The 14,434-nt window shown below is 41.7% G+C and overlaps 1 protein-coding gene across 1 annotated transcript in view; it reads right to left on the reverse strand.

The window, feature by feature from the left end:
- Positions 1-14,434, reverse strand: part of KIF24 (kinesin family member 24) — a 42,432-nt gene that overhangs the window by 18,217 nt on the left and 9,781 nt on the right. The window contains exons 4-6 of the mRNA XM_024753767.1: positions 10,834-11,049; positions 7,713-7,800; positions 325-446 (exon numbers count right to left, since the gene is read on the reverse strand). Coding sequence (XP_024609535.1) covers positions 325-446; positions 7,713-7,800; positions 10,834-11,049 — 426 coding nt within the window. The remainder of the gene's footprint in view (positions 1-324; positions 447-7,712; positions 7,801-10,833; positions 11,050-14,434) is intronic.

Raw genomic sequence — 14,434 nt, forward strand, 5'->3', positions numbered from 1 at the left:
TTTTTTCTTTTTTTTTGCCTGTAAGCTCTCTGAGATGCATTTCCTACTATTCCTCTGCTGATACTGTTTTTTACGTTAGAAGCAATCAATGTCCCTTTTAATAACTTAGGGTTGACCAACAATAGGTCATTACTTCATGGTTAATCAACCGATGGCACTTTAGTACAATGATTTATTTCAGAGTTAATAACTCTACTGTGTATCCCTGTAAGATATAAATAAAGAACTCCACAGTGGCAGGATGTCCTGTTGTTGACAACACATATTTCAAAGTCACATTATGGAAAGGCACACAATGCGATTCCCTGTGTATTTCCAGCTCACCTGCCAAATGTCCTCTTGGCTGAATCTTTGATCTGAATTTGGATGATAGCATGAGAGCGGGAGGAGTCTGCATTAACTCCAGTGGCCCCAGTGCTGCGCTCCTTGCTACCCTTCAAGATCACCTGAAAATAAAATCCACAGGGTGACTTCTGCAAGGAGTAAACAAAGCCCTCTGGCTCCTAAGAGTTGGCTGAGAGCAGTAGAGACCAGACATATAGCTTTGTCAGTAGACTGCAGTCTTTTCCCTCTATGAGGAAAGCTGCCTAAACTCTAAATCATACAGAATAAGTACCCAAGAGCAATGAAAACAATGTGGAATACTAATCTTGGGGGAGAACATTCAATAGCTCAAGAGCTAATTTACTTCTTGATCTCATATACTCTTTTTAATATCTTTGATGGATTTATCCTGACTAAAATCCCCAGGGCATAACTTGGCTCCAAAGTAAGGTCCCATCATACCCATCTGTTGTAGTAACCGAAGCAAAGGACAGAAATGTGCATCACAGAATGAATGATCACATCCACCTGTTCCACCACGATGCAGTCATAAAGGAGACCAGGACTGATGTGTGGGAACATGGAAGTGATGAGTTATCACAATTGCCATGAGCCCATGATTTCCCTTGAGACCACTGCCCCTCCAAATGGGAGTAAAGCCTAACTCGGGTCCCTCTGGCCACAAAGGAATGGGGGAGAAGAGGTGAAGCCTCAGGAATGGCCTCAAGCCACTGAAAACACAGCCATATAAGAATATCCTAGGGAGGGTGGGAGGAAGGGAGACGCAAGAGGGAGGAGATATGGGAACATATGTATATGTATAACTGATTCACTTTGTTATAAAGCAGAAACTAACACACCATTGTAAAGCAATTATACTCCAATAAAGATGTAAAAAAAAAAATATATATATCCTGCCCTGATTTGGGGGAGTGTTGATTATTGAGAATCAAAAAGGTGAAGAACTTTAAAAATATTTGACAGAATCCTCACAGTAGCCTAAGGTGAGGTGAGCATGATTATTATGCCTAATTCACAGCTGAGGAATAAAGTCAAAGGTTGATTTGCTCACAAACAGCTGTTTTGTGGCAGAACCAAATTCCACATCTAGTATGTCTGATTCCAAAGCCCATGTAGCTTCTACTACACTGTGGGGCACTTAGGACAAATTCATCTATTTTGCAGTGAATTAGACTAAGAAAGTCCTATTTAATTTTTTTCTCAATCTCTCAGAAGTTTAATTTTTATCGTATTGAACATAGCTACAGTTTCCAGATTAAAGAGTCCAAAAGTTGACAAAGTCAAACTCTCAACAATAGTCCATAAAATATCTTAACAAACAGGGGTAGGTACTTTTTAAAAAATTAACTAATAATAAATTCCTCCATGGCCTAAGCAATAGTTATGTCTCTAAAGATTATCAGTGAGATTCAGAATTGTATTTTAGAATCAAATTTTAAATGCACTCATTTTGTATATAGCTTGCTTAAAGTTTAAAGGGACTATCTGATGAATCCTTTTGTAAAGAGCAGAAATTGTTAATTTACAAAACTGGATTATCAACTGCATGGATAGCATGTTGCTGCTAATCAGAAATCAGAAGAATTAGAGCAGTAATCCCTTATACTGGGTGGGGCAACTGCCACTGATAACTAAACCTGGATGCTGGCTAGGTCACTTAAGGCCAAATCTATGACTGAACCATCTAGTTTGTCTGGCTATCTATTTATCTATCTATCTATCTATCTAACCACCTATCCATCCATGCCTCGCTGCAAGGCTTGCCGGATCTTAGTTCCCCAGCCAGGGATTGAACTCGGGGCCACTGCAGTGAAAGCACAAAGTTCTAATCACTGGACCGCCAGAGAATTCCCATGAACTATCTAGTTTAAACGCACTTCCTCATCCTGGCCTTTCTCTATCACTCTGATTTCATATTTTCATAGATTACAATGCAATGATGAGGGATTATTTTAGATTTGTATTAGTCTTTTTTATCAAACTTCTTTTTCATTAGAAAAGAAAGACATGCTTACTGGGGAAAACTTAGAAAATACAGGAAAAATATAAAGAAGAAAATATATACCTTCCATAACCCCAGAGTTAACAAGATTCTGGTGCATTTCCTCCCAGGGTTTTAGGGGTCTCAGAGCTCTTTTGATATATATATATATATATATGTCTTTTACAAACCACATGAAGAGACAGGGGAGATCTTTTAAATGCCTACATTTGTGAATTGTGTAAGCAATATGCTTGATGGATAAAGGAACAATCACAGAGAAGTTAAGTGGCTTATCCAAGGTCACACAGGCAGAATATGGTCAGGCTAGGGATAGAAGCCAGGCACCCTCTGCCACATGTAATCAATGATGCTACTTCTGCTGGAATATGATGAGAGCTCAGAGAGGCCTTAAGGCCATACCTAGTCAGGAACTGTGGATACTGACAGGAAGCTCAAGGGGTGACCTTGTGGTTCATCTCCAGGGGAGTCAAGAAAGACTGTCTTCTGAGGTTCTATTATAGAGTTTTATACTTGGCTTTTCATTGTGCCATGATGTACTAGATACCTGTGAGTGCATCTCAGAAAATCTAACATGTTGAGGTGACTTTTCCTGACTAAATGCCTTTTAGAGAAAACATGAAGGAATTTTTGGTCCATGGTCCAGTTTCCTCAGCTTCAGTAACAGTCTGTCACCATGTTTTTCAGAAACTGTGGTATAAAGCAGCTGAGCTCTGAGGAGTAAAAATGAGGCAGTCTGTGAAGATCATTAGATAGACTTTTGTAAATGACATACAACTCAAGTGTAGCAGTTAAGAGTGAAATCTGAAGTTAGACTGTCTGGGTTTACATGCCAGCTCTGACAATACGGTTGTTTAAACTTTTGCATTGTGAGAACTTTTACAAATCACTTAACTTTTCAGGGCCTCAGTTTCTTATCTATAAAATGGTAATTTCATAGGTTACTGTTGAGGACTAAAAGAGAGGACTAAAAGAGATAATACGTAGTATGTAAAGCACTTAGTACTACGACTGGCACATTATATGTTCTCAATAAATATTAATTAAAGAAAATATACTGGGCTTCCCTGGTGGCACAGTGGTTGAGAACTTGCCTGCCAAGGCAGGGGACACGGGTTCGAACCCTGGTCTGGGAAGATCCCACATGCTGCGGAGCAACTAGGCCCGTGAGCCACAACTGCTGAGCCTGCGCATCTGGAGCCTGTGTTCCACAACAAGAGAGGCCGCGAATAGTGAGAGGCCCGCGCACCGCGATGAAGAGTGGCCCGGCTCGCCGCAACTAGAGAAAGCCCTCGCACAGAAACGAAGACCTAACACAGCCAAAAATAATAAATTAATTAATTAATTTAAAAAAAAAGAAAGTATACTAAAGAACTAACATCTCTTTCTTTTTTTAATGTATTTATTTATTTTTGGCTGCATTGGGTCTTCGTTGCTGGGCGCGTGCTTTCTCTACTTGCGGTGAGCAGGGGCTACGTTTGTTGCGGTGCGCAGGCTTCTTACTGCGGTGGCTTCTCTTGTTGTGGAGCACAGGCTCTAGGCGTGCAGGCTTCGGTAGTTCTGGCTCACGGGCTCTAGAGCGCAGGCTCGGTAGTTGTGGCACACGGGCTTAACTGCTCCGCAGCCTGTTGGATCTTCCTGGACCAGGGATCAAACCCGTGTCCCCTGCACTGGCAGGCGGACTGTGCCACATGGGAAGTCCCAAGAACTAACATCTTTGTGTAAACTTCCAAAACTTAAACTATTTCTTTTAAAAAATGTAGGGACTTCCCTGGTGGTCCAGTGATTAAGACTCGGTGCTTCCAGTGCAGGGAGCATGGCTTTGATCCTTGGTCAGGGAACTAGGATCCACACAGCAGGAAGCGAAGCTTCATCTGCCACTCCCCATCACTCACATTACGCATTATCACCTGAACCATCCTCCCCCCACCCCCCATCCCACCCATCCATGGAAAAACTCTTCCATGAAAGTGGTCCCTGGTGCCAAAAAGGTTGCGGACCGCTGCTTTAGACAAATCATGTTATGTGAGTAGTAAAATGGGGACCTGCTACAATAGAAAGTAGAGACAACTATGGAATTCTGTGGCACTGGGAAATATTCAGGGACTTTTTTTTTTTTGGGGGGGGGTGTTACGCAGGCCTCTCACTGTTGCGGCCTCTCCCGTTGCGGAGCACAGGCTCCGGACGCGCAGGCTCAGCGGCCATGGCACATGGGCCTAGCCACTCCGCAGCATGTGGAATCTTCCTGGACCGGGGCACGAACCCGTGTCCCCCGCATCAGCAGGTGGACTCCCAACCACTGTGCCACCAGGGAAGCCCCAGGGACTTATTAATAAGAATAATAGACATGACAAATTTAACTAGCATCACAGTAAGCATTATATGTATATTATCTCATTTCCTTCTCTGTCACACAATCCAATCGTCTGCTAACATCCACATATTTCGGGCTCAGAAAGGTAAAGGATGTGCTCAAGGACACACGGCACTGGGACCCAGCTCCATGCAGACTTTAATCACGAAGCTTCCTGCACAAATACCAAAGACAGGCTATGAGCACTTCAGTAGGGTAGGCACTGTGTATAGACTAAGTCTCTATCACCGGCATACAACTGAGGCTTATCTAGGGGAAGCTCTTACTCTGTGGGCCTCTGCTACCAACTACAGCCAAGGCAATGTTAAAACACGAAGCAGACTTATTAGAAGTTCAGGAATGGATACCTATAAGTACATGAACTGTCTGTAGGAATGACTTAAAAGCCCAAAAAACTCTACAAGGGAAAAAATGTCCATCATTTGCCTGACAAGCAAAACCTTGATTCCAAATCTGGTTGCATCAGCAAGTCCTCTGTAAAGGCAGGGAAGTCCTGGTCCCTGCATTGGTAAGACCGGGTAATAAAATACACCTGGAAGGAGAAACCTCTTGGAGGAAGGACAATCCTGTGTGAAAAATGAAGCTGCCAGTTGTGCAGGAAGGTAACAAGTAGCCATGCCTGAGTGAGCCTGAGAGTGATCTGCGATGGTGACATACATGAAGATGACACCTGAGGGTGACACTTGAGCAAACACATAGGTGATACCTGAGTGAGCGTGAATGGTGACATCTGAGAGAGAGTGAAAGTGTGACACCTGAGTTGGCAAGTGCTGTTGTTTCAAGTCAGTAAATGTTTATGAGGGTAACCATGTCAGATATCCATAATTTATATCAACTTTCCACCTTGATCTCAGCTGGCTTTCTTCTTGTACAACCTCGTATGTATTACAGACTGAGGGTATCAATGGCAATAATATGTCCACTAACAAGAAACTTCTGCTTGTCTTAGAAAACACACCTTAGGATAGAGCAGTGCCATAAACTCTTCCAGGGTGAGAGTGATTTGACACCAGATTGCCCACTAACATAGTTATGACCCATAGCCAAGGAAAAGGGACTTCTTTTTAGTGTTTGATCCTTTCCCATTCAATTGGTCTAATTTCCAAGGACAACAGCATCATGAGGACCAACTCTCCTGAAACTCCCAGCCAAATGAAGGAACGACTAGGGGAGGCAGCTGCAAGAGGACCACAGGGAATAGGTGTGTGAGAAACAATTTCCTCAGGACTCTGCAGTGGAGGGAGCTCTGGACAGGTTAAGAATGGTCAACAGCCTCAGAAGAACCCTTCAACATGTCCCACACACCTTTGTTCTGTGCCTGCCTTTGCAGTCACTAGAAAGGGGCTCTTGGCTCTTAGGTGCCTGTCTAGAACAGCCACACTAAGGTGCCATCCTTGGATTTTGGGTACCAGGATTCAGGAAGCTGATGATCACATAAATACAAGGTTCCAGCCCTTAAACAAAATTTACCTAATTGTCCCAAGAAAAAGAAACTGTTAGAGGGCTTCCTTGGTGGCGCAGTGGTTGAGAGTCCGCCTGCCGATGCAGGGGACACGGGTTCATGACCCGGTCCAGGAAGATCCCACATGCCGAGGAGCGGCTGGGCCCGTGAGCCATGGCCGCTGAGCCTGCACGTCCGGAGCCTGTGCTCCACAACGGGAGAGGCCACAACAGTGAGAGGCCCGTTTACCGCAAAAAAAAAGAAACTGTTAGAAAAAGACACGTATTAATGGTGGGCCACCTCACCATTTCACACACCCAAGTCCCTGGAGGGATGTACTGTGAAGCTGTTCTAAAGGTGGGTATTGTCAAGTACCAGCCTGTCCTTCGAGCCCTCTCCCTTTGACTCTAGCCAGGCTTGTTGGATATACTAGCATGACTATGATGGCTGCATGTTAGAATAACCTTGGGAGCTTTTAAAATAATACCCATCTTCATACATTGCTGGTGGGAATATAAAATGGTGCAGCCACTTTAGAAAACAGTTTGGCAGTTCCCCAAAAAGTGACTCAGTAATTCCACTCCTAGGCATATACTCAAGAAAACTGAAAACATACATCCATACAAAAACCTGTACCTGAATGTTCATAGCAGCATTATTCATAATAGCCAAAAGGTTGAAACAACCCACATGCCCATCAACTGATGAATAAAATATGGTATATACATACAACACAATATTATTCCGCCATAAAAAGGGATGAAATACTGATACATTCAACAACATGGATGAACCTTGAAAACATTACGCTAAGTGAAAGAATGCAGAGACAAAATGTTGCATATTGTGTGATTACATTTATACGATATGGCCAGAATAGGTAAATCCAAAGAGACAGAAATTAGTGGTTGTCAGGCACCAGGCACAGGGGAAATAAAGAGCAACTGTTAATGGTACAGGGTTTCATTTTGGTGTGATGAAAATGTTCTGGAATTTGATAGTGGTGATAGCTGTACAACTTTCTGAAAATACTAAAAAAAATCACTAAATTACATATTTTAAAAGGGTGAAAAAAGCAGATTTTAAAATACCTTTGGAATGATACACAAAAAACTAAAAAATATATTAGTTGCCTCAGGAAAAGGGAATGGAAGGAATATTTTCATTGTACTTTCTGAATTTTGAATTCATGTGAAGGTATTACCCATTAAAATGTTTACTGAAAATAGAATATTTCTCTCCAGCAGCCTTTACCAGAGCCCACTACCTAAAAATACACATTAGCAGCTTTTGAAACTGGCTCAGAAGTATCCTCTCATGCATTAGGCTCTCCCACATGCCTTACTTCCCACTATCAAGGCACTGAGACAACAACCTTGTAGAGAAAGGAGCCAACCTCTCAGAGGAGGATTCATATTTTATAAGTGTGAAATGGTATGTTTGTCATCGCCCTTTGCCTAAACCTGAGTCCATTATTTAGGAGATAGCAAAATGAAGTCTTCCCTAGTACTTAGGCTGCTACAGTGGGGTAGTAAAGGAGGAAGAATTACCTCTAAGAGAAGCTCCACACTATCCACCTGAAGTTCTCGCAGTCCCACTATCTGTACCACATGCTTGCTATCTTCTCTTGCGAAGAGCCTGTGGATGCAAGAACATGGTTGGTTTGGCAGAGCTTCAGTAACAGACTCCCCAGAACCCAACCCACCACTCCCCATTAAGTAGCAGTTTTGCTGTTTGTGTGGGATCAATACGCATTCTCCTCACCACCCCCCACACCTCCTGATTCCAGCCCCAGGCTTCAGAGGCAGTCTTTGATTGTTTTAAACAAATCAGCATCTTTGGCTACAATGAATAGAATGAGCATTTAAGCCAGACCTATGCCAATCAATGGATGGTGTATTCCTGGCTACAGTGATTGGTTCAGGAGTGGATATGGGATCTTCGCTGGTCCCATCAAAATAAAGTCCTAGTCTCTGGTTGTTAGGTGCTCTCTTTTTCTCTCTAGAAGTGAAAGCATGTGGCCCTGGGAGCAGTGGCAGCCATTCTACATCCACAAAAGAGACAGTTTTGGAATGATGTTAATACCATGGAAGGTAGAGCGGAGAGATGCAAAGAAACCGGGTCTTTATAACATCACTGAACTGCTAGAGTATAAAGACCCTAAGGCTTGACTGTCCTCTAGGCTTTCTAGTTATACGAGCCAATGGCTTCCCTAAATGCATAAGCCAGTAAGAGTGGGGTCTTATTTTACTAAATACTTGCAACATAAGGAGTCCTGATACATTTTCTAAGGAAGCAAGGAAGAGCTGGTGTTGCACCTGAAAGTCTCAGGCCTGCGCGTAACAAAATGAATGGTTACAGTCTACTATCATCACTGAACCAGATCTACCAAGGGGCATGTATTGAATCTATCAAAGACTCTAAGATTATTTTCTCCCTTAATAAGATACTGATTGCCAAATAAAATAAAATAAAATAAAAGTAAAGTAAAGTAAAATAAAATAATGGAATTTCACTTCACAGCCAAAAAAATATTTTCTCAAAAAATTTTTTTCTCCATCTAAACCTTACCCCAAGTTTCCAAATTTTTACAGAAGGATAGGAAAACAGCCTCACCAATGCCCTTGATCTCTCAGAAGACAACTCTATTGGAACAGTTAGGCTTCTGGAATAAAAGAAAGATCTAGCTTTCAGAGCCTTCACATCACTCCTGAACATACTTCCCAGGCCCCAGAAAAGTTCCTAATGAATAGCCTAAAATGCACTGCTGTATTTTTAAATCATAGAAGCAAGAAGTATATTTTTATCACTTTTTATGCAAAGGTAAAGACAACTTATCTTCTACTTTAAAGTGTTAATTTTAAGATCTTTAAACTTTGGTTTCTAGTTTAAGAGGTAGACTGAGCACATATACTTCTATCTACCTTTGACAAAGCCCCTCTTATAGAAAATATATTTTATTTTTAAAACAACAGGATAAGTCATAACAGCTCTAGGCAAACAAGAAAGAGTATTATCAATGGAGCAGGACATTTCAGAAGTCTCAGAAAGGCAGGAAATAAAGAGATATTAGACAATTAACCAGAGACATAAAAAAAAAAAAATCCCACAGCTCAAGACACTTGCAGAATAAGTGTGGGTATTCCCTAGTGAGCCCTAGAGAAACTTGAAACCCAGGAGTTAGCATATTCCCATCCCCTTGGCTATAATTAAAGAATGTAGAAATAACAGGACAGTATATTGGGGTCATTCATTAAAGAACTGCACTCAAAAACAGCTGGATATCCTGACTGTCCCTTCACACAAAGAAACAAAACGCGCGCACACGCACGCACACACACACACACACACACACACAGAGAACAGTGGCTTTTATTTTCATGCTAAGTGTTCTTTAAAGGAAGTGGCCATTCTGACTGGAAAGGGCTCCTAATAAGGGTACTGAGGCTTGAAAGAGAAGCTGTGATGGAGCTAACTTGAGGCTTCAAAACCAACACAGAGAGAGTAGAAAAGAAAAGCAAGTCTTCCCCAAAGCAACCCCAAAGTAGCACCCTTCTTTATCTGGCAATTGTGTCATGACTGAACCCCCAACACCTGTACATTCTCTGAATTGTGGCATACTGAAGGTCCCTTTTGTTGAAATAGTCCATAGGATGGTGGCCTGCCTAAGCCCACTCCAGTGACTTCTCCAGTTATGCTACTCAATACTCTAGTGCCCCTCTATGATGGGGGCCGCCCTATCAATGCTCTCCATGAACCAGAACTGCTCCTCCACCCCTACTCCCCATTCCAGTGCTTTCCTGGAGCACATGAAACTTGCACGACCTTTTGGACAGCTCTGTAGGGGTTTAGATATCTTTGCTGGGGGCTAGTCTCTTTCACTGATTTGGTTTCCCCAGACTTCCACCATGCTCAGCCTCAACTCACTCCTCTTCACCTGGTGTGGCTGCTCCCAACATGTCTCAGGTCTGGTTAATTCTGTCCTGACAACCTCTTATCCTTCCACTTCCCCTGTTCCCTCTCTCTCCTCCCTGTTCTCCCAGTCAGTTGATACCTCCACAACTTTGTGGCCTCCTACTCAGTTAAAATCATCTGTTTCAACCTAAACAAAACTTTATGCCAGAAAAATACAATAGGGATTTAAAATCAGTTACTGAATGAATACATTTCCAAAGTATTGTATTATGTGGCAAGGGCAATAGGTTAAGCCTTATAAGAGTTAATGTGAAGAAAAGATTTTCTTTTCTTTTTACTGATATCAGAAAACTATCATTAAGTTTACCCTAAGATTATTGAGAAGAAAAACAAGAGGAAGTAGGAAACATAGTTCTTCCAGTGCAATAATAGGTCAAAAGAATAGGAAGGGATTTAAGTATATGTTGCTTTCCTGACTTCCTGAAATTATAATCTTTTTCAGACCAAAATAAAAGGGATATAGTTTTCTGATGAGCATTAGGATATTGATCACTTAAAAAATACTAATGGAAGGCTAATTTATATTCTTCTTTAGCTGAACTGACAGTTTAAAAAAAATATGCATCTGATTCAGGAGACTCATTTCACAAAAGGGCATTAGTGTACCAAAGCCTCTGATTAAATCCCATGATTCAGTGGGACTCTGGCTTAAAACAATAAAGAACAGATTTACAGTTTCCTACTCATATCCAATACCTTTTTCTTCTATTTAGGAGGTCATAAAGCTGTCCACAGTAGATTTCATAGAAGCTGATCCACACAAAACAGTGCCTTCTTGGCTGGGACACTTCTAGTTGTCTGAAGATATCTTTGGCAGCCAGAGCATACAGTCCTGGGTTCTGATGAGTTCCTATCATGGTATAGGTCTTTCCGGCACCTGTCTGTCCATATGCGAAGCAAGTGGCATTGCCTCTGGGGGAAGAATCATTTGTATTTACTTTTAAATATTAAGAGAAATGCTAATCTACACACAGATTTTTTTTTTTTTTTGTGGTATGCGGGCTTCTCACTGCTATGGCCTCTCCCGTTGCGGAGCACAGGCTCCGGACGCACAGGCTCAGCGGCTCCGCGGCATGTGGGATCCTCCCGGACCGGGGCACGAACCCGTGTCCCCTGCATCAGCAGGCGGACTCTCAACCACTGCGCCACCAGGGGAGCCCTACACACAGATTTTTAAATGACAAAAGTCAGGTGGAAAAAGAATCCTTGACAAAATTCAGCTAGAAAATATAGAGCCCTTTAAGGAGAAGAGGGCTTTACATTATAAAAACAAGGGAGGAGGAAAAAAATTCTCAAAGCAGTACGTGAGATTTTTTTACTAGGAATTTTTTATGGAACTGGTAAGACCATAAGACAACTCTAGAAAATAAGGAAACAAAGACCTCATGTTAGGTGCTTTAGAGGATCCTAGAGAAAAAAAAAAATTGTGTTAATCCTGAAAGATAAGTTTGGTGAAAGAAGTAATTGAGAATTAAATACAATAAATAATAGAAGATCATACGATAAATAGGATGGTAGTGACCACTCATGAATACTAAGGAAGTTTAGACAGAGGTAAAATCAATTTAAGTAAAATATTTGAAGGACTCAGAAAAGAGATCTTAGGGCCTCAGTTTTCACTTTCATTGATAAATTACTGGACTACTTGATTTCCAAGATCCCTTCTAGCCCTGATGTCCTATGATTCTAAGTGGGAGTCACTATTCTTGCATGTGGATACATGCATGTACACACAACCTGTATGAGTGTGAAAAAATGCAAAATAAGAGATAGACAGAAGAGTTGGGAGGCCAACCTGCCAGCCAAAGTATGTTTTAGGAGGAGATGAGGCCAAGATTACCTGAGTACTGTGAGGTCCTACGTATTATGTAGCTCTAGTACTATGTAGTACTAAGTAGAGAGTGAACATAATGTTATGCAGTCAGTAGCTATTGCAGACTATTGAACAGGAATCACATGGATTAATGATAAAAGTAGCTACTTGCAGCAAGAAAAAAATTCTATGTATGGACACAGGGGAGGGAGGCTGGAGGTGGGCAGAGAGAAGAATACATAGAAGGACATGAAGCCAGATAGAAACCAAAGAAAGAATGATATGACAAGAGCAAAGTAACCATGGAAGTGTGAGAATCAAGAGATGGGAGCTAATCAGATTTAAGCTGTTAAGAAGCAGAGACCGGTTTACTCCTTGTGTTTTAAACCATGGCTCTCAGCAGTGTGGGCACTAGAATACACTGGCAGACACAGTTAGGAAAAGAATTACAAGAGGAAAATTTGAACACACTGAAGAAGAGCTAGCAAAATGAGAATAATAAAGAATAATATCCACCTTATCTTCTGAACATTTTCGTGATGAACTTTTTAAAAAAAAAAAAACAGATGAAGAAAGCTCTTATTACACTTTACAAGAACTAACCTAATAATTTCACCTAACTTGCAATTCTCTTTTTACTAATGTCTTAACATTCTAACTTATTTTAGAAACTTGCTCTCTAAAAAAGCACTCCCTAAATTTGGTGCATAGGAATTGAACCTGAAAGAGATTTCACTTTTTAAAAAAATTTATTTTAATTAATTTATTTATTTTGGCTGCACTGGGTCTTAGTTGCGGCATGAGGGATCTTTTACTTGTAGCATGCAGACTTCTTAGTTGCAGCAATGTGGACTTCTTAGTTGTGGCATGCGGTCTTCTTAGTTGCAGCATGCAAACTTTTAGTTGTGGCATGCAAACTCTTAGCTGCAGCATGTGTGCAGGATCTAGTTCCCCGACCAGGGATCAAACCCAGGCTCCTGCTGTTGCAAGTGTGGAGTCTTACCCACTGGACCACCAGGGAAGTCCCCAGAGACTTCAGTTTAACCTGCTCATGGAAAAAAAAAAAAGTAACTTCTACACAACAACAATAAAGACAACACAGGGATTTCCCTGGTGGCGCAGTGGTTAAGAATCCGCCTGCCAATGCAGGGGACATGGGTTTGATCCCTGGTCCAGGAAGATCCCACATGCCATAGAGCAACTAAGCCTGTGCGCCACAACTACTGAGCCTGAACTTTAGAGCCCACGAGCCACAACTACTGAAGCCCGTGTGCCCTAGAGCCCACGCGCTGCAAAAAGAGAAGCCACTGCAATGAGAAGCCCGCGCACTACAACGAAGAGTAGACCTCTCCCGCTGCAACTAAAGAAAGCCAGAGGGCAGCAATGAAGACCCAACACAGCCAAAAATAAATAAAAATTAAAAAAAAAAATTAGGGACTTCCCTGGTGGTTCAGTGGTTAAGAATCCGCCTGCCAATGCAGGGGACACGGGTTTGAGCCCTGGTCCGGGAAGATCCCACGTGCCGCGGAGCAACTAAGTCCATGTGCCACAACTACTGAAGCCCGTGTGCCACAACAACTGAATCCTGTGAGCCTAGAGCCCATGCTCTAGGGGAAGCCCTAGAGAAGAGAAGCCACTGCAATGAGAAGCCCGTGCACTGCAACAAAGAGTAGCCCTCACTCGCTGCAACTAGAGAAAGCCTGCGCGTAGCAATGAAGACCCAATGCAGCCAAAAATAAATAAAAATAAATTTATTAAAAAAAACATCATTATGCTATGCAAAAGGAGCCAGGCATAAGATATATATTGTAATGATTCTATTTCTATGACATTCTAGAACAGGCAAAACTAATCTATAGTGACAGAAAGCAAGTCAGTGGTTATATAAGACCTGGGGGTGAAGGTGGGAGGATTAACTAAAAAGGGACACAAGAGAACTTTCTGGGGCGATGGAAATGTTCTACATCTTGTTCCAGGTATTGGTTACTTGGATACGTGCAACTATCAAAACTCATCAAACCTGAGTACTTCTTAAGATCTGTGCATCTTAATGTATGTAAATTATACCTCAACTTTTTTGTTATAAAAGTTATTTTAAAAAATAAAAGTAAAAATACTCTGAAATCAGTTACTCTAGCAGGCTGTTCAACATTTTCTACCTGTACCTGACTACATTTTAAATATACAAGAGGCCCCTAGTACCTACTCTGTCCCATTTAATGTTTATGTGTGAATAATTATTTTAAAATTAAAATGAAACTATAGCTAGAATACATAATTCCTATTATCAAAAGTTCAGACTAACTACAACCATTTACACCTGCTTATTCTGAGGACTTTGATAAAATAATATTGTTGACAGGGACTTCCCTGGTGGTGCAGTGGATAAAACTCTGCGCTCCCAATGCAGGGGGCCCAGGTTCAACCCCTGGTCAGGGAACTAGATCCCATGTGCATGCCATAACTAAGAGTTCGCATGCCGCA

This window comes from Neophocaena asiaeorientalis, unplaced genomic scaffold (genome assembly GCF_003031525.2).
Source record: "Neophocaena asiaeorientalis asiaeorientalis breed wild unplaced genomic scaffold, Neophocaena_asiaeorientalis_V1.1 scaffold220, whole genome shotgun sequence".
Classification (NCBI taxonomy): domain Eukaryota; kingdom Metazoa; phylum Chordata; class Mammalia; order Artiodactyla; family Phocoenidae; genus Neophocaena; species Neophocaena asiaeorientalis.